General features: G+C 44.6%; 1 protein-coding gene across 1 annotated transcript in view; it reads left to right on the top strand.

The window, feature by feature from the left end:
• Positions 1–21,272, top strand: part of Tmem131l (transmembrane 131 like) — a 132,293-nt gene that overhangs the window by 60,766 nt on the left and 50,255 nt on the right. The window contains exons 4-7 of the mRNA XM_051157365.1: positions 5,432–5,500; positions 11,934–12,057; positions 12,926–13,042; positions 13,573–13,689. Of these exons, the coding sequence (XP_051013322.1) occupies positions 5,432–5,500; positions 11,934–12,057; positions 12,926–13,042; positions 13,573–13,689 (427 nt within the window). The remainder of the gene's footprint in view (positions 1–5,431; positions 5,501–11,933; positions 12,058–12,925; positions 13,043–13,572; positions 13,690–21,272) is intronic.

Genomic DNA, 21,272 nt, shown 5'->3' with positions numbered 1-21,272 from the left:
GGAATCTAGATGGGAATGTTATTTTTTCATGGAATAATTTGTTCCTTCTTTTTGATGCATTTGCTTTGTGAAAGATGGATGGGCCATCTTTCTTGGTCATCCCTACTTCTCATTCTTATACATTGGCCAAAGCCATTGCTTGGCTTTTTTTTTTTTTTTTTTTTTTTTTTTTTTTTAAATTTTTATTAATTTTGTGTGCTCTCTAGGTATTGGAAAGTCTGTTAAAAGGTAGCAGCTTGGTAGATGGTAAGGCTTTGAGAGCCACTGGCGGAAGTAGGGCATTGAGGAATGTGGAGACCAGGTGCCGTCCCTGCGGCTTCTTCCTGTGGGCAGTCACTGTTGTGTCAGAAAGAGAAGGCCATCCTTGGAAACAGTGCCCCATCTCAGGTGAGTGGCCAGCCGTAGGAGGAAAGCGTGGCTGGCTCTATCTGCTGGAGCACCTGAGGACCTGGCCAATACCCCCAGTGGTTCCACAGAGCTTTCCTGTGAGCCACCACGAGGTGCTGGACCATCTCTGCTCCGCTGTCACCCACTTTTCTCCCACTCACCTCTTCCTGCTTCTGTACTTTTCTCAGTTTTTAGATCTTTGCTGACAGCCAGCTCTTCTGGATGTGGCCTCCATCCAGTGTCCAGCTGTGGGAGCTGTCCGTTGAGGTCCATCTCATACAGTCCCGTTCTTTGAAAGCTTTGCTGGAGCTGGGCCTGGAACTCAGTAATAGAGTACCAGCCCAGCATGCGTGGGGGCCAGGATTCCAGCTCAGTTAAAAAGAAAAAGAAACTTTGGCTGTTTTTAATTTTTTTTTTTCCAGGAAAGTAACCTCATAGTTTGCCTGTTGGCATACTCACACACTGTGGGCTATGGCCTGAGGGTGGCATATTTCTTAGGCTGCATGCCTGTCCCAGTGCTGCTAGGGTTGGGGCCAGACTCACTGGCCCTGCTGTTCCCTCTGGAAAGGTGGAGTATCGTGTTTGATCAGCTGACAAGCCATCTGAACAGCCAGAACAGATGGTTATAGTTGATTCATTTCCATGTCTAAGCTGCAGGGCTGTTGTTTTTAAAAGGGTACATGTGACATCAACACCTAGGGCGGCTTTTTCTAGGAGTAAAGAGTCTAGGTTTCTGCACGGTTCTGAGATTGTCAGCTGTCTCCAGTACAGTCCATTAATTTTGCAGAGGAGGAAACTGAGTCCTGCGCTGTGGGATCCTGTGGCAGGTGTGCCAGGCTTGTGTCATTTCTGATCAAATGTCTTTTCTCTTGGACTAACCACCTTTTCAAGCTTCTCTTAATTTACTTTTGTTTTATTTGGCTTTATTTTATATGAGTAGAGAAAAATCCGGCCAAAGTTTAGAAAAAAGAGAAAGACAAAATAATTTGGATCATTTAGACTAAGTTAGACCTTTAGGAAAAAAGTATGAGATACCCTGATTTGGGACATTTAAATAGTGATAGACTTTTTAAAAGTGTGAGATGCCTTGATCTGTGTCATTTAGATGAAATAGACCTTAAAAAATGTGTGATGACTTGATTTGGGTCTTTTAGACTGAGATAGACACTATTTTAAAAGTGTGGGATGACTTGATTTAGGTCATTAGACAGAGATAGACCTTAAAATACTGTGGGATGCCTTGCAGCTGCTGAAAAGGTTCTGTTTTCTGCACATGGTGTGCATCTTTAAAATAAGGACTTAAACACCAGGTCTGTAGATCAGAAGCAAAGCATGCTGTTAGCCTGCACACAGCTCTGGGTTCATTCTCAGCCCCCATCATCCAGGAAGGACCAAGCATGTGAGGAGCAGGTGGTCCATAACAAGAACTCCTGTTCTTTGTGGCGTTACCACCTGGGTTTCCATCCCTGTCCCTGTCCCTGTCCCAGAAGCAGAACAGCCCCTGTGCTGTCCTCTTTTAATAAAAAGTGTGTCTTAAAGACACAGTTGGAGTACGTGGTTGCCTTTCACAAGATGCATGCACTCACTTTGTGTCATATGGGACTCTCCTAGAATAAGAGAGGCCAGGGGAGACTTGCCATTCCAGGATGATGGGTAAGATAATGCTGGCTTGTGAAAGAACAGAGCTGAGAAGATGGCTCATTGTTCATTTACCATAGCCTCTGAGGCTTATTTCTTTTGAGGGTGTTGGTTTGGAGATGACTTTGGCATTTCAACCACAGTATTAAGTTCTTAGCACTGATAATTTGAGGATATATTTTGATGTCCATCTATGACTAAAGCCTGACAACTAGCTACTTACCTTTTCTCCTTAGCTCTGCACCACAATAGTGAACGTAACAGTTCTCTGTGGCTCCTAGAAGTCCGGGACTTTCCCCACCAGCTACCCATGGGCAGTTCTGCAGGAGACACCAGCTGGCGTCCTGTAGTCTAGTTCAGTTCTTACACTGTCTCTGGTCGGACCCTGCAGCCCAAGACTACAGCCTCCAGGCCTCCTCCCCACTTGAAGTGCCAAGCCACAAGCCCTAGTTGTTTCGCCCACACTTCTGACCCACAGGTTGTAGGCAAGGTTCTCATGACCTGCCAGGTTTTTGATACATTGGATAGAGCAACTCACAGAGGCCAGAGAAACTTAGGTTCACTGTTGTATATAAAGGGTATGACAGGACCCGCCTGAATCAAGGCATAAGGGAGGCAGGCAGGCAGATGTCGCGCCCCCCGCCCCCCATGGGCTGAGCTGTGGTGTCTCCATGCATGCGCATAGGTGCAGATAAGCTGGGTGGAGAGCCCAGCAAGGCCTATCTGTTCACTCTCCTCACCAAGTGTAGCCCAGCTTTCTCCACACTACCTGTAAGACCCCTCAGGATGAGGGAGGTCTCATCCTAAAAAAGGACAGGTCAGAGAATGTCTTAACACAGGGAAGAGTTGGTTTCTAAGAATTTCTGTGACTTTAGGGGGGAAAATCACTGATGGGATTTTGTTTTTTCTACTTAAAGTTAGAGAAATTTGGGTGTATTTCTGCTGTATTACTTTATGTTGGTTCCCCAGATGCCTGATTTTTGTTTTGCTTTTTGTTAAGCATATGAAGTTTCTGTGTTTTGGGATTTGAAAGTCTGTTATGTGGGAGATAGTCCAAGTCTGTGTTTTGTTTGTTCTATTCATAGGCAGTCACTATGAATAGAAAGTCACTATCACTCCATTGGGATCTCTCCATCCAGAGGCCAGCATGGACACTGAGCCCAGTGGCCTCTCCATTTGTTCCCCCTTTTCTTTTTCATTAGATGAATGTCATCCTCTTTGTAATATGACCCTGTAGTCATTACATAAGCCATGTTCAGGCATGAAGCAAAGGCCTTGTCCTCTCACTTTATCTTCACAACAACTGTAAGCTAAATACTGCTGTTTCCTGAATTTTTTTTTTAGATAATAAAGCGGGCATTAACAAATTAAGGTAGTGGCCCACTCAGGACAGGAAAGCAATGGCTGTGGGTGTGGGACCACACTTGTTAGACCTCCACAACCCAGGCTGTGCGTCAACAGGCTAGGCATAGTTAGTTCCCTGGGTAGGTCACTTGATGCCTTAAATAGGATAGTGTTCTTCTCTCTTCCAGTTGCCACTGGTCTGAGTGAGAATTTTGGCTCCGTGTCTTTGTGCTTTGTGACCTTGGGAGTTGATGAAATCTTTTTGACTTCATCTGTCCATTTGGAAACCCGTGGACAGGTGCAAAACCTAATGACCAGCCCAGTTCTCGGCGCCCTGAACAGGAAGGAACTGCTCTTCATTGTTAATGCAGCACGTGTCTGTACCTCTTGAAGGGCTGCTTGTGGGTCTCCTGGAATGCTAAGCCTTGGCCAGCTTGGTGTAGAGTAGGTACCCACCGTGGACCTCTGAGGCTTTCACTTCTGTTCTGCAGGCAGCTTGTAGTCTTACTTATGAGCAAGTCAGAGCACTGATGCTGGTCCTTGGGGTCTGGCGGACTCCATTAGGTAGCACATCTCTTCTGCATCCATTCTACTGGGTGGACAAGTTAGGGAGACGAGACCAAAGTGTCACATTGATTATTGACACAGCTGGTGTTGGAGACTCAGGCATCTCTAACCGAGAAAGGACATTTTCAAAGGAAGAGTTAGAGGAGGAAGGGCGTTTGATGGATGCAGGGAGAAGGAGAAAGAAAAGACTGCACCTGGAGTTGTGAGTGAGGACCATGGTGCTGGTTCTCCATCCCCTCCACAGATTGTACTCTCAGGAAAAATCAAACCCTGGCAACAAGATCTTCTAGAGGTCACAAAACTTACTAACTGGCAGAATTAAAGTCCAGATGACCAAGGCGGGACCAGCTTTTAGGGGGAGGAAAAAGAATGGCAAGATTCTGTTACAGAAAGCTATTCTGAGTCTCTATGCAAGCATGCTCACTTAAGGAGCGTCTCCTGTTAAACACCTCCGCGTTATGTAACTTGCAAATCGCCGGCTGCCTATCTGTCTGTCTAACTTATCTAAGTGTTTATATATTTTGTAATATCTATTATATTTTTCATTTACATGTGTTTGGTTTGCTTTTCTATTGAGTTGATCTATAGAAATTAACTTTTAAAGTTTATTTTATTTTATGTGTATACGTGTTTTACTTGTATGTATGCATGTATATGTAGCATGTGTGTGCTTGGTGCCCAAAGAAGTCAGAAGGGCAGTCAGGTCTACCGGAACTGGAGTTAAAGATGGTTGTGTGTTGATAGGTAGGTGCTGGGAACTGAGCCTGCATCCTCTGCAAGAACAGCAAGTGCCCTTAACTTCTGAGCCATCCCTTCAGCTCTGTGACTTTTCAAGGGAAATTAGATCACAATAATGAGCAACAACTGCTCAAAATGTGACTTGGCTATGTAAGATGTAACGATTCTTATTCTTAAAAGTATATGTCACAAATGATGGTTCGTATCTGTAGTCCTAGCACATAGGGGCTGAGACAAGATTTGAGACCAGCCTGAGCTGCAGAGTGAGTTCAAGCCTAGCCTGGCCTACAGAGTGAGCCTTCATCTCAGGAACCAACAAAACTAAATGAATAAATCCAGACCTGCTTGGAGATTATGCCTACCTTCAGGAGTTGGCCTGGCTGTGACACACTGGCTTTTCCCTGCTAACTATTGGCCCAGTGAATTTAGGGGCCATAGTTTCCTTAGACCTAAGATACATAGCCCTTTCTTTATTCGGGGCATATGAAGATAGGCCCATTACCTGATTTCATGCAGAAAGAAGCCTACTAATCATTAACTGGGGCTCCATTTATGTTGCCGTCCTGCTAACAAGATCTGTACATTTGATAACCATTGTACTAACTGTAAAGAATGTTGTAAATTTTTGGAACTCTACTTCAATTTATAAGAGAGTACACTTATATCTCATGAATTTAGAGTCACTGGCCTAAGTACATGATTGCAGCATCCAAAATTTAAAACTACAACAATTAATGTCTCTTCTTTTGTCTTCCAGCTTCTCAGAGAAACTGTTTATTGGGAAAGGCTTACATTTTCAGCCGTCAGTTCTAGATTTTGGAATACAGTAAGTTTTCTATTACAACTAAACTCATCTTATTTGTATTAATTATCAATATATCTTTTAGAAATGCATTTTTAATTATATGTGCATGTGTTGGGAGGTGTGGGTATGTGCATATGAGTGCAGATGCCCACAGAGGCCAGAAGAGGATGACGGATCCCTTGGAGCAGGAGTTACAGGCAGCTGTGAGCTGCCCAGTGAGGATTCTGGGAGCTGAGCCCCAGTTCTCTGCAAGAGCAGCTTGAGCTGATAACCTGGTAGTCCTGCCCTCCCTGCGTTTTATATGGTGATATATACATAATGCCATATTCTAAGCAGGTTAATAATGTAAAAGGAGCCGGGCAAGGTGGCGCCTTTAATCTCAGCACTAAGGAGGCAGAGGCAGGCGGATCACTGTGAGTTCGAGGCCAGCCTGGTCTACAGCCAAGGCTACACAGAGAAACCTTGTCAATAATAATAATAATAATAATAATAATAATAATAATAATAATAGTGGTAGTGGTGGTGGTAGTAGTAGTAATGTGAAAGGATGCCAATCCTGAGACTTGTTAGAAGAGTATCTTCATGAGAAAGAGAGAGAGAGAGAGAGAGAGTGTGTGTGTGTGTGTGTGTGTGTGTGTGTGTGTGTGTGTGTGTAAACCTTGTTTTAAGCCCTTTCCTAATTGTCTGTTGTTTGTTTTGCTGTGCTGAAGATTGAAGTTAGGACCTTGTTGTCCATGCCAGGCATATGTTTTTATGTTTTAATACTGAGGTGTACCATCGGCCTTGCTTAGTTACTTAAAGATGTGCTTAACTCTGTTTGGTAGTGGCTAGACTTCAGCAAGAAGTCAGTGTTAAGCCTTTGTTTTTCTAGAACACGTTGAATTACTTTATAATAGAAAAATTGAATATTGATGGTTTCTGAATTCTTTTAGGTCAGATGCAATTGTTTCTCTTTCTTGCTGTACCTTAAGGCTGGAAGGTATACTGTATTGTTAGTTACTGAGGTCAGCTGTGGACATTTAGGTAGAGAAGGTGAGATTAGCTACAAGGAGACTCACAGTGTTAAGAACCATGAAATGAAGAAGCCCAGGCGTTGAGATTGCACGTGGAAGAGGAGGAGGAGGCTGGAAAGGAGGCAGCTTCGAGCTCTTGTCTGGGATGCTGTTCCAAGTGTAAAATCTGTTATTCAGTCCTTGTCTGTAGAGGGTGGTGGCCAGGAAAAAATGCGCCTTCAAATTAGCTTTCTCAAAGCTCCGTTTGGGCTCCCAGGGCCTCTTCTGTGCACTTTAGGAAGAGCTTTTGTGAGTTCAGGGAAGGCTGGGCAAAGTGACTTGGTGGTGAAGGGAGCGCCAGGGCCAGTGGGATCCAGCACCTCTGTGCACTCTCCTACCAGGCCTCTCATTTCCTTCTCTATTCTTGAAGGTTAGACCAACAAGGAAGGGCTGATTTGGAAATGAAATGTCTTGTTGAGCTTTTTTAAAGGAGATTTGTCTAAAATTTCTAAAAGGAGGAAGAGAAAAAATTAAGGTAGTTGCTGACTTTACAAGATTCTAGATGTCTGAATTAATTACTTAATTATTTAATTACTAACAAGGTTTTGCACTGTAGCCCTGGCTAGCTTGAAAAGTCACAGAGCTCTCCTCTGCCTCCTGAGTGTTAGGACTAAAGGCTTTTGCTTGTAAAGGCCCGGACTAGTTCGTATTGAATTACTTTTTTTTTTCTTAAGATGAAGAAATTTTTTAAAGACTGAATTTATAATCATTTAACTGATAATATAAATGATTTATAATCTCACTAGCTTCAAGTCTGAGAGAATAGTTTGCACAAGTTTTTCCCCCTTGAGGAAAGTGAGTGTGTGTGTGTGCGCGCGCAGCACTATTTTAGAGACTGTATTTTAGATTGGTAGGTATAATGAAATGGATCATGGTGAATGGAACCAGCATAGAAATAAAAAACATCCAGGGTTAGGGTCCTGACTGTCATTTACTCTTCTGCATCATACAGTCCTGCCATTTGGGAGCTGGAGAGATGGCTCAGGGGTCAAGAGCACTTGCTACTTTTTCATGGGCTCAGTTCCCAGCACACAAATGATGACAGTTCACAGTTGCCTGTAATGCTAGGCCCAGGGGAGCAGACCATCTTTTCTGGCCAGGCACTAGCCAGGCGTGTGATGCGCATACATACATGCATACATACAGGCAGACATGCAGGCAGACACTCATAGACATAAAATTAAAGTATTTTTAAAAATTCGACAGTTGGTGAGTGTGTCGTTATTAGCCACATGCATTAATTGCTGGTTCTGCTGTCTACAAACCATATTGAATGATTATGTAAAGGGCTTTGGTTTGAAAGGGTTACTGATTTATAGACTTGAAATGCCTTTAGATGATTCAGCTACGCTGTGTTAGTACTTTACAGTTTTCAGTGTGTGGTTGTGTTTTATGTCATTTGAGTTGAGTTGCTTTGTTGTTTTGTTGGAGATAAGGTCTCACTCACTAAGTGGCCCTAGCTAGCCTGGACCTCAAGTAGACAAGGCTGGCCTCAAGCTTGTGGTAAACCTCGTGGCTCTGCCTCTGGAATTCTGGAATTCTGGACGTGCAGTACCTGACCCTTCATCATTTGAGTTTCCTTGAACCCTGCAGCGATAACCTAGGCAGGCATTGTCTGAGCACGCACATCTCAATTTTAAATGTCTCTGTACTTGAGCACGGGACACAGAAGTCTACACATGTGTTGCTTGAGCAGTGCAGTTTGCCCAGGGTCACATTACAACAGAGGGGGGGTGTGAAACCCAGCTGTCACTCATCATGCTAGCTTTTATGGTAGTAAATTGCAGACTGTCTGGGCTGGAGAGATGGCTCAGCCATTAAAGTCTAGGCTCACAACCAAAATGCAGACTGTCATTTTCTTAAAGTTAAAAAAAACACCCTGTGAGCATATACAGGGGGAGGAGGTCCCCCTCAGTTACAGTCATAGGGGAGGGGAGTAGGGGGAAAGCAGGAGGGAGGGAGGAATGGGAGGATACAAGGGATGGGATAACAATTGAGATGTAATATGAATAAATTAATAAAATATGTTTTTAAAAGGCAAAAAAAAAAAAAAAACAAAACAAAACAAAAACTCCCCAAGACTGAACTTTAGTTTTATTTATAACACACTTTAAAAAGGCACTTGTGATTTCCTTGTTTCCACCCACCTGGCTGCTTTATCATTATTAGACCAGAACAGGAGCCGATTCCCTCGCTTCCCTGGTCCAGCATTTGCCCTTGTTACTTTGGTGTCAGCCTCAGGCGACAACATACTCTCTCCAAGCTTCAGTTTCCATTTCAGATACAGAATCAGGATCTTGTTACTACTTTGTGTTTCTTCTGCTCCCTGGGAGCTTACCCTGAGGGTTAAAATTCTGCTGGTTCGAAGACTAGAAGTGTTAATCATTCATAAATTTTCATCATTCTTTTGTCATATTAAATTAATAGATTATCTTCCAGTTGTCACTACCGAAGGAAATTCATACCCTTTTAACACATGTAAAAATAGAATATTGAAAAGTAGGATAAAAATAGCCAGTGGTAAGGAGGCTTCTGTGTCAGCTGGGATTCTGGTGATTGCAGCCACCCTGCTGTGGAGAGCACTGCCATCTCTCCTTAATGTCTTTCCCTGTGTTCTTGGAAACCAGAACACTTGTGTTCACGTATGTGAATAATATGTAAAGAATTGGAAGACAAGTTTACATGGCTTGTGGATTGGTTGGTGCCTTTTGCTTAAGGCCACTGAAGTCTTCATTCATTTATGGCAAGAAAGGCAGATCTGAGCCCTTATGTTTCTAGTAGGGTTTTGTTGTTTGTGTGTTTTGGTTGTTCTCTGTGTAGCCCTAGCTGTCCTGGAGCTTGCTCTATAGAACAAGTTGGTCTTGAACTCAGAGATCCACCTGCCTCTGCCTTTTAATTGCTAGGATTGAAGGCATGCGCCGCCATACCTGGCAGTAAAAGATTTTTTAAATTGAATTATTTGGGGGCTAGAGTGGTAGCTCAGCAGGTGAGAGTGCTCGCTGCTCTTCCAGAGACCACAAGTTCAGTTTCAGCACCCATATTGGGCATCTCGCAACCACCGTTAACTCCAGCTCCAGGAGATCTGACACTCCTGTTTGAAATCTGTGGGTATCCGCCCCTGCCCCCGTTCCCCCATCCCAATTCATACACTTGTGACATACACTCACTCAGATGCATATACATACGTATAAGTGAAAAAGTAAATTAAAATTTAGACACCAGGAGAAACAAGGTTTTAATCACACTGATGTGTGTTTTATAAGTGGAGGTCCTAAAATACTTATTATTTAAAATACATATCAGATATATTAAAATCTTTCATTAAGATAACTGTTTAGAAAAGTCACCATGAGAGTTGGGACAAAATGTCCAAACACTGAACGGCAGTCACACGGTGTTTCTTATGAGAGAAACAACATGCATATATTGTTCTTGCTTAAGTGAACTTTTCCCTTTTTGAGGCAGAGTAACCCAGGCTGGTCTTGTCCTCAGTCTCACAATCCTGCTAGAATAAACAGCACATCTTTATTACTAGAAAAAATGGAACAAGGTCTAAGAAATACAAGCATAACACACGAGGATCTTGCTTAAGTTGGACTGTAGGTTTCCTTGGGGGCCATACTAATAACACCTGCAGATCTGGGTAGCTGCAGAAAGGAGTGGAGTGCAGTCCAGCAGGCTCTGCTGCAGCCCGATTGAGCTGGGGAAGTCAGTGATGGACAGCAGGAGTCAGAATGAAATGATCGGACCCATTGCAGACGGGTGGGCTGGAGGCCCCTCCTGTGCTCCATAGTCTCCTCGCTAGGCCGCCAGCCAAAGCCTTGATGTGACGGCATCTCCATTAGATCATTACTGGGTGGTTGGCAGGAGGTTTTCAAGCTGTGTGCAAAGCCTTCTGCCTGTACAGGTTTTTGTTTTCCTTTTAAGACAGGATTTCCCTCTGTCCCTCAGGCCTGAAACTTGTGATTTCCCCAGCGTCAGCCTCCCAAATGCTCTCCCAGCCACTGTATTGAGCTCCATGGAACCCCCCACCCTCACCCCCACCCCGGCCTTTCCTTTCTTCCCACTTAAACATATCATAAATTATTTACCAAAAAGTTCAGAATGAAGGTATTCTTGTCCCAATTTTGAGAGTAAATTAAAATAGGCATTAAGGAAGGGATGTGGGTTTCTGTGACCAGTGCCCATGTTAGCTTGTTCCAAGGCTCCGAACACCACACGGTTTGATTCCCTCATGTTGTTCTTCTGCCCAGAGTTGTCATCTCCATACACTAACGAGTCCTGTGACAAAGGGGAAGTTCCCCTGATACTCCTTGGATACGTGCCACCATTTAATTTCAGTGATAACCTTTTGTGCACACACTTTTCAGCTTAGGAGGGCAGGCTCAGAGCAGCTCTTAGGTGGTGAATGCAATTTCTCATCTAAATAGATCTTGATTTGAATTAGAAACCCTAGATACATTAGTACATGCCAGAGTATGTTTGGTTTTTATAAACAAACAAACATGAAAGCACTTAATAACCCAGATATGCCGAATTCTTACAACATAGAAACAGATGGGGTGCTAGTTAAGAGCACTAGCTGCTCTTCCAGGGGACCCGGGTTCAGTTCCCAGCACCCCCATGACAGTTCACAACTGTTTGTAACCCTAGTTCCAGGGGGCCTGACACTCTCACACACACATGCATGGAGGCAGAACACCAGTGCACATCAAAATAAACAAATAAATATTTTTGTTTTTAAAACTGTTATGTATTAAACGTTTTATTTCCAATAAGATTTGATAATTGTTTTGAGAACTTTTCTCTCCAGAAGGGGTAGGAATTCAGTATCCTACTAAAGTCCCAGTGATAAAGCAAAGTATGATTTCACCAAAGGGGACCCAGTGAGTGTCTTGGCTTTGCTTACAGACCACGGATGAAGAGCTACTGACAAGAGCATGGGTAGCCCAAGCAGCTTCACCGAGAAGTCCTTACCCAGCATGCACTCCAGCTCCCCAGGGCTGTGTAGACAGTGCCTCCTCCCTTCAGGTCTCCAAAGACAGTATACTCCAGCCCCTGCCCATGGTCACGTGCAAGTGTAAAGAATAATTTCCCCAGCCCCTCCTTCACGAGGGAATGCCAGCTGTCAACAAGCCAGCTGTAATCTTTTGCCACCAGACACAGCTGAACTGAGGGTGATGGAGGCTTCTGGCCCTGAGGCTAGGACTGTCCACCCTGTTTCCTTTTTAACTTTACAGTGGACATGGATAGCTCTCTGGGGTTAGGTATGTATAGCCTAAGAGCTGTAGCTCAGTGGGGCACATGGCACCCCGGGGTCAGCCCTTAGCATAAGTGCATGCGTGTGAATATGTGTGACACTGGTAACCACAAGCACCTTGCCTCTCCACCTCCCCAACCAGGTTCCTGGGGCGCCCTGCAGCGAAGCTTCTCCATGCCTACAACCCCAGCAGGGACAGTGAGGTTGTGGTGAACTCAGTGTTCACAGCTGCTCGACATTTTCACGTGCCACCTGTCCACTGCAGGGTGAGTGTTGGTGACTGCTTCTCTTTCTGCTCCTATCCCCCTCTTTCCGGCCCATGTTTGCATTTCCTAGCTCTCTGTTTGCTCTACGTGTACTGTTTGATCCATTTTCATAATTTTGGTGGCTCTGGGTATTTACTGGGGAAACATGTTTTTAAAAGCTGTAGTAATGTCTGTGTGTTTAGCATGGCTTTATCATGGCTGAGAAGGCTCACATAATTGCTCTTAAGGTTGTCATGGATGCTGAGGCTTCTGAGCCTCGTGCTGGGTTTAGAGTTGTACCTTCTCAGACTTTGTCAGTCAGAGCTCCTTGTGGATGCGGCTTCTGCTGTAGTTAGCTCGTGTGGCGGCAGTGCTGCAGCCTCTAGTCCTCTGTCGTCTTCTGCTCACCTCGAACGTCACTAAGCTCTTAGCTATTTTGATTATTATGTCTGCTTGATGTCAAGAACTTTTCACAAACTACTGAGACCAAGGCAATGTTAACGGAGAGCCCTTCTATTTTTGGTTTACACGGATAAACACTGCCTGGGTTCGAGTAAGATCTTGGCATATGTAATAGTAAATCTATACAACTGTGCATCATCCTCCATACTTAAATAGAAACAGCTACCTGAGATAAAGACAAGTGAACCCTTGGAGAGAGTAGAGAGGGAAGACACAGGACTCCAGTCTGGAGTGGGAGAACTGGGCAGTTATTTGCCCTGAGTTGGCAGCTGTTCTCGTGGTGACACAGATGATCAGTTTGGAGAGGCTCAGGACTTCGTGATGTTGGTGGAGGGGACAGGATGTGCAGGGAACTGTTTGCAGAAGCAGTCAAAAGGAAAATCCGTGCGCACTGTTCCAGATGGCTAACGAGGTGCTTTCCTTTCAGGTCGTTCCAGCGATGGGGAAAACTTCCTTCAGAATTATTTTCTTACCTACCGAGGAAGGGAGTATTGAAAGCTCTTTATTTATTAATACCTCCTCACACGGAGTCCTTTCCTATCATGTAAGTAGCTTGTCCTTTGAAGTGTGTTAGAACGAAGCAAAAACTATGTGCCATGCGGTTTTTTAGAATAAAACCTAGTAGGCTCTTCTCTCAGACAGGTGTGAGGGCTGCTCCAAGGGCCTCTCTGACACTTCTGCCTGCCTCCTCTTGCAGGAGTTATTTGTGGTCAGGAGACACTGCCATGTGTATGGCCATCCATCCCTGGGGAGTTCCCTGCAACATCACTGTTCAAGTCAAGATACTGGGAAGGGTGCATGTGCTGGTGTTCGGAGAACAGGGACCTTAACCCAAGTATGGTACCCGGGGCAGCCTAAACATTCAAGCACCAGAATCTGTTGTTTGTGCTTAATTCTCACCAGGTTCCACTAAACACGTTGGTCCCACATCAGAAGAGGTGTCCCTGACAGGAGTTTTACTTATAAGGAACATTTAGGGTTTTCGTAGCTGATGTTGGATGTGCTGGTCAGCACTGTGTGCAGACAAGGCATTCTCACACTGACAGACCGCGTGTCTCTTTCGCTTTCCTGCAGGTATCTGGAGTGGGCGCTCGCAGAGTCTCTACCGAAGGGTCTGTGGAGCCGCTGCCGAACGCGTACTTCCTGCTTCCGCAGGTCCAGAGTATTCAGCTTTCACAGACACAGGCACAGGTCATTTTAATAGAGCTGCTTTGAACTAACTTGTAGAATATGCACAGCCGCATCTGTTTTACGTGGTCAGTCAGGGCCTGGCTATTTTGAGAAGTCTTCAACTATGGAAATAATACATGCGTTTAAAGTGTCAGTGAAATCCTTGCCCTTTTTTTCCCTTTCTTTCTCCCTCCTCCCTTTTCTTCCTTCCTTCTTTCCTTTCTTTCATTTCTGTCCTGTGTGTGTACGTGTGTGCGTGTGTGTGTGTGTGTGTACATGTATTTGCCTGAATCCAGGGCCTCGTTCATGCTCGGCAAGTGTTCTTCTGCTGAGCTGTAGCCAATTCTACATACTTAATAACAGCCTAGAGCCGCCATGCCACAGTTTTCTGCCTCTATTGCTGCCATATAAAATGGTTGTTTCTTTACTGTTAAGCACTGGGGCTGTGTGCTCATGTTTCTTTACTTTCCATTTTGCTCATCCATTTCCTTGGCTATAATTTCACAGTGAAGCTGTAGTCATGGACAGACCATGAGCTGTTTTACAGGCCTTGTTAAATCTTACTGGCTGCTCTTCAGGAAGACAGGAAGACCCATTCTAGAGCCACCAGCCGTGACAGACTTTCCAAGATGTTTACCCCCCCCCCCCTTCCTCTTCCTGCTTCTTGTCCTGCCTGGTCATGGCTTAGAGAGGGAAGCACTTGGTTTTTTGGTGTTTGAGACAGGGGCTTACTCTGTACCTCTGGCTGGCCTGGAACTTGCTATGTAGACCGGCCTGGTTGCAAATTTGCAGAGATTTGCCTGCCTCTGTCTCCCGAGTTCTGGGATTAAGGATGTGTACAACCGCACCCTGCAGAAGGAACACTGTTTCATGTTTTAATAATTCTATATAATTGAAAACTCTTTTCATGCACATGTCGCTAGCAGCTTACAGAGCTTTGGTCCATAGCTGCCTTTTTTACAAACTACAAATCATTTCCTGCTTAAAACCCTTCAGTGTGTTCCTTCGGGTGTTACAAACTTACACCCATTCCTCAGTGCTGCCCTTACCCTGTGCAACCTTGCATGCGGAGCCCGAAACCAGGGCCTTGTGTATGAAAGGCAGACACTGTGCTCCTGAGGGGCCGCCTCCAGCCCTGGCTCTGGATCGGCAGTCCTATTGCACACCACCTTCTTCTCACCTGTTAAGCTAGTCCCCCCTGGTGGCTTATGTGTGCCATTTGCCCTCACCGCATGTCCTCTGCAGCTGCAGTTTCCCCAGGCCTCCCCTCCTCATCTGTAGTTTGTCCTTACTGAACCTCTCTCAGTTCAGGGGGTTTCTATGGTAGCTGTCCTCTCTTCCCAGCCTGGCTCCGGGTCTTTGTTAGGATGTAGCAGAACTACTTTCCTTCCCTTCCAAGCACACATGTCATGAGTTGGAGAGGTGGCACAGTGGTTAAGAGCTGATTTCAAACTCTCAGTACCCACACAGAGAGCCAGGCATGTATGTCCCTGTGCCTGTAACCACGGTATGGTGGGGATAGTGACAGGAGGATCACTGGGGCTTGCTGGCTACCATATAGCTCCAGGTTCCTTAAGAGACCCCGTCACAACTAAAAAACAAAACGATGCAGGGTACCTGGCATCATCCTCTGACATACATACAACACCTGTGTGCACAGACATGTTCTCCTACAGCACGCACATGCACATGCACACGTGCACGCTACATAATATGATCACATCTGAACTTTGCTCCACTCTCCATGAAAGCAGTGAGGGCTGATCCAGTTTTCCAGGAGGCTCCCTTCGCCTCACCAGGTGGCTGTGGCTGAGACCTCTCTGAGTTGTCAGTAGGCTTCGTGGCTTTCCTCACTGGGCAGTTTTCTGTCCCTGCCCTAGGCCTGCCCTGGTGATAAGTGACTTGGCTTTTCTTGATCCCTGTTTCTGCTCTAGCAGATACAGGTTTGAGCATCTTGATCCCAAAAATGTGAAATAGAAGATGTTCAAAAATCTCACACTGTCTGGGTATGGACATAGGATGTTCCCAGTAGGAAATTTCACACATGATCTCACATAATCATTTACACTTAAAACACATACACACTAAAAAATTGTATATATGAGGTCCATTATGTAATGTGTACACGAAGTATAACTAAATTTCATGTTTAAACTTGAGTACCTTCCCTAATGCATTGCATTATGTATATGCAAATATCCCAGAAATAAAAAATGGCCTAAATGTTTCTGGCTATGCACATTTGGGAAAAGGGAATTTTAACCTATGGTTTACTTTCTGCCATTTTTTCTTTTGTACATTTTAGCTTATTTTAATAGTTTTACTGGTGTATAAGTGACACTGTAAAATCTATCCATTGAAAGATGACAGCTAAGTGTGGTTAGCATAGTCACAGAATTGTGGATGGCCATTACTTGCTTCAGGCACTGGTAGCTGTATGTGAGGGGTTAGTAACTAAACTGTCCAAACGGCTGCTCCATTATAAGGGAGGACTTTTATTATGAGTAAGAGAGAGAGCATCCAGAAGCACCTGGAAGGTTCCAGAGCAGAGGGAAAAGAAAGACTGGACATGGCCAGGTCTGTGTCAAGGGAAGAAAGAACAGTGACAAGAATAGTGGGGACAAGGAGAGGCAGAGAATAGTGGGCAGAGGTGTAAAGAGACCCGGGATCTGAGGTTTGAGGGGCCAGGAGGCTGATGTGTGGCTTTGAAATGTATGACAGGTGCTTGGGAATGGGGACTGAGGGAGCCTGGAAGCCAGCATGGACTTTGATATGCTGATAGCCACCACAGGGATGTGTCAATGGAGAGCATGTGTCCCCTTCTGCCAGAGTCAAGGGAAACACTCATTTGGGGCACTGGGAATGTGGTTCATAAATTCCTGAAGAACACTGGCTTTTCTCTGCCAGAAATCCTTCTGTACTCCAGCTTGAGATCATTTCTGCATGTACGCACTGCCTGAGACCTAGCAGTGGCCACGCCCCATGGTTTGTCTCTGGATTGGTCTCTTCTGCACACTTCACATCAAGTGGTGCTTTGTGATTGGCATCGGTCCCTTAACACGGACTCAGGTTTCGTCGACACCTTTCCTTTCCTTGTATTGCTGAAGAGCATGTCGGGGCACCATCACCCTGCGTGTACCTTCAGTTCCTGTGGGTGGTTAGTGTTTTGGCTGTTATGAATATTGTTACTGTAGGCAGTTGTTTGTAAGTGTGTGTGGAATAGTATTTTTCGTTCTCTTGGATCTTACTTTCTATTACTTTCATTACTGTGATGAGTCTGAGCCAAAAGCAACTTGGGGAAGAAAGGGTTTATTTCATCTTACAGCTTGCATCACGAAGGGAAGTTGAGGCAGGAGCACAAGGCAGGAAACTAGAGGCAGGAACTGAAGCAGAGACCATGCTGCTCACTGGCTTGTTCTTCATGGCTTGTATAGCTTGCCTTCGTATGCAAGCCAGGACCAGCCCAAGGGCAGCACTGATAATAGTGGCTCGAGCCTTCCCACATCAATCATTAATCAAGCAAATTCCCCCACAGACTTGCCCACAGGCCCATCTGATTAGGGCACCTTCTTAATTAAGGTTCCCTCTTCCCAGATGGCTCTAGGTTATGTCAAGTTGACAAAAAAAAAAAAAAAAAAAAAAAACCCTAACCAACACAGATACAGACCTAGGAGAGTAACTTGTTAAGTAATATATTTTAGGAGCTGTCAAAACCTTTTGAAAGTGCTTACATCACTTTATAGTGCCACTAGCAATGTTCATCAGCTTTGCCAAAGCTTCGTATCTGTCATCTGATCTCTTTTTAAAGCAGCCACTCTGATGTTGCGCCAAGTCATTTGATTTGCATTTCCATAATGGCTAAACCGAAGAGCATCTTTTTGAACGCACTCGTGTATTATTTGTGAAGAAGTCTCTGTTTATGTAGCTTGCCCTCCCTTTAAATACTTGAGGTATTTTGTCTGGCATGGGGTAGGATGGGGGTGCATGCATGCCATGGTGGAGGTCAGAGGACAGCTTCGTTAAGCTGTTCTCTCCTTGCCCTGTGTGGGTTTGGGGTTTTCAACTCAGCCTCCAAGTGTTGGTCTATCTGACTGTTCCCTCCTCTTTTTTAATTTTCACTTTTAAATAGCTTTTTAAATGTAGATCAGAATGACTTTGGAAACTCTACGTAGCCAAAGATGACCTAGAACCTCCCACCCTATTTTCCCTCCTGAGCACTGGAGTCACGTGTGTGCACCATGCCCATGTGTATGATGCTAAGAGCAAACCAGAGGCTTTCTGCATGCTAGACACCTGAGCTACATCCCTCTTTCTTCCTTTTTCTCATTTTAAATTGTGTTGTCATTTCTTTGTGAGAAGTATAAGCTCTCTGTCCTGGAGGTTTGACTTTTATTTAATTAAGTTCATGATTTGTAAATAGTTTTTCCCACTCTGTAGATTGTGGTCGTTCCCCCTCCCCCCTTATTTGTTTGTTTTTCGAGACAGGGTTTCTCTGTGTTGTAGCCCTGGCTGTCCTGGAACTCACTATATAGACCAGGCAGGTGATTTGCCTGCCTCTGCCTCCCTGAGTGCTAGGATTAAAGGCATGTGCCACCATTCTGGGAGTCTTCTGTTGAGAGTATTCTTTGAAGTACAAAAGACAGATTTTGATAAAGTCCTGTTTGTCTGATTTTTCCCTTTGGTTAGTTATATTTTTAGTATCCTACTTAAAGATTATCCAAGATAATGCAGTTCCTCTGTCCATGACCAGTCTGACTTCAGTCTTGTGACTGGTGTGAGGAAGATGCCCATGGTCCTGGGGCTCCCATCCCATCTTCTGAAAGGCAGTGCTCCCACACCAAGTGACCCTCGTCCATTGTCAGCCTTGTCATCATTCCTCCTCTTTGAGTTGTGGGGTTTCTCCTTCACTTTTGTTTATACGGAGATTTATGGCTTAAGTCAGCCTCTTTTGGACATTGCTCTGTCCACAGTCAGTCTGTCCATCCATCAGTCAACAGATACTTCTTGAGTGTTCCAGTAAATAATTAGGCTGTGAACAAAGTACAGTACCTTTACTCTCTCTCTTTTTTTGTTTTGTTTGTTTTTTGAGACTCACTTTGTAGACCAGGCTGGCCTTGAACTCACAGAGATGGGTCTGCCTCTGCCTCCCAAGTGCTGGGATTAAAGGTGTGTGCCACCACCACCTGGCCAGTACCCCACTCTTGTGCTGAATGGATTTCGAAGTTTGTAGACAAAACTGGTCATTTGTCAGAGAGTGGCACTTAGGGCTAGCGCAGACATCTGAAAGTGTTTCCCAGAAGTTCCATATTTCACTTTCTCTTATCTCAGCCAGGGTTAGGAAAAGAAAATTCTTAAGATCTTTTTAAAGCTCTTATTATATACTTGAAAGTAAAATCCTACAGAATGTAAACCTAGGAAAGATTTATGGGATCTCTAAGGATGTATCCCTACTGTGATATCTCCGCACTGAAGCTGTTTGCTTGTGTGCACATATGCTCCTCGTGGACCCGTTGTTGCCAGCTCATGTCAAAAGGAAAACATCATTTTAAATACTGTCTGCGTGGGATTTCTACTTCTGCTAATGTTGCTCTCCCAGGGTGGAAGGTCGTGTGTAGGAGGTCATAATTTCCTCCAAGGGGTTCCAGGTGGCCAGGACTCAAGGCACAATTGTGGCCTTTTTCATTTTTTTATTTTTTATTTCCTGGTAGCAGGCTGGAAAGCATGTCATGCACAGCTGAAGAGTGAGATGTCTAGACAGAAGTGAGCACATCATGAACTTAAAAAAAAAAATGCCTCTTCAGGTAACTTCAGTTTGTTTAAGGAGAAAATGAGATGTTAAGAAAAGAAGTAGAGTTATTTTACATGGCTCAATTAAGTCATATAAAAACTGGGACCAAGATGATAGAATGACTGAAAAATGCTTTCCGGCGAAACAGGAGATTCATAGAAATGTTGTTTTTTGTGTATGTGGCCTGAGGTGGGGTGTGTCTCTTTGGTAATGTGATCACCTGTGGCTTATAGGCAGAAGTACAAGCTCCCTTAGCTTTGTTAAAACGCAAGGCTGTCCCTAGCCAGGCCACTTTCTCCATGCTTGGCGTGCCTGCCTCTTCCTTCTGAGCTTCTCATCCTCCTCAGAGCAGGCCTTCCCCTTTCTGCCACATCCTCCTCCCCGCCCCCACCCAGCCCTATTGTAATACTCTGCTTCCTGCTCTTCCTGGGGGCACTCCTTGACAGGGCCCAGTTTGTCATTTTTGGAATGTCCACATCAACTCACTGGGTAGTGCATTGAAGGCCCCTGAGTTTTAAATAGATAGGTGAGTCAATGGCAATTTGAGCCGCGATCCCCAAATAGCACATGTAGCGGTCGCTCCATCCAAGCTTTGCAGAGCTTCACCGTCTCACCACACCCATACACACCCCCACCCCACCCCACCCCCTGGGGCTGACCTTCAGCACACTTACCAACACAGCCGGAGACTTGGCCTTATTTTAGAAATTGTTGAAAGGACTTAGAGTTTAAATTACTCGGTTGGAGTCAAGATTAGATTAAGATTGCAAATGACAACTGAGCATGCTTTAATTTTTTTCGCCAGATGTAGTAACTGTCATAATGATTTTCCTCTGTATTGAATTATTTCATGATATAGGAAAGAAAAATGCCAATAAAAATTTTTGCAGCATTTTTATTAATGGCAACAAAATAGAGAACAGTTTAAGACTCCACAGTGGAAAAAGGATTTGGCCAATTGAATTGTCAGCTTAGCAGCATATTCCAGCTCCTTCCAGTCTGATTAGGAGGTCCAGGTGGAAATACTTGACAAGCAGGAAATGCCCAAGGTTGACTGTGCTCTCACAGTGTAGCTGCGTGGTGGGTAGACTGCTAGCTGACCAAAAGGCAACACTTTTGTGTATGTCTTAGCTTGGTTTTTATTGATGTGATAAATTCCATGGCCAAAAGCAACTTGGGGAGAAGAGGGTTTTTTTTTTGGCTTATATATCCCAAGACCACTGAGGGAAACCCAGGTAGGAACCTGGAGGCAGGAACTGATGTGGAGGTCGTGTAGGGGTGCGGCTTATTGGCTTGCTCAGCCTGTTTTCTTATGCCATCCAGGACCACCTGCTCAGAGATCCCGCTGCCCCCAGTGAGCTGAGCCCTTCCTATCAATTATTCGTCAAACATATGCCTTACAGACTTGCCTACAGGCCGGTGTGATGGTTTCCTTATTCCAGATATTCCTGGGTAGCTTGTGTCAGGTTGATAAGAAACTAACCAGCACAGTATATCTTGCAATTCTGAATAATTAATATATGATTTCATTATTACCTTTCCCTTTCCTTCTTCCAACCCCTTTCATGGTCTCTTTTTCAAGTTTAAGACCTCGTTTTTCTCTAATTATTACGGTTATATATGTATAAATATCACATGACTATATAAGTGCGATCTGCTGAGCCTGTTTAATGTAGCTTGAATGTGTGGTCCCAGAGCTGACCACCTGGTATTGGATAACCAATCATGGGTTCATCCCTGGGGAAGCCTGATTCTCCGCCTCTCAGCGGTTACTAATTGCCTATAGCTGTTTGTTCAGGGATTGCTCCCATGAAAA

This window comes from Acomys russatus, chromosome 15, assembly GCF_903995435.1.
Source record: "Acomys russatus chromosome 15, mAcoRus1.1, whole genome shotgun sequence".
NCBI lineage: Eukaryota > Metazoa > Chordata > Mammalia > Rodentia > Muridae > Acomys > Acomys russatus.
Note: the sequence above shows the minus strand (reverse complement) of the source record. Positions and strands in the feature narration are given on the sequence as shown.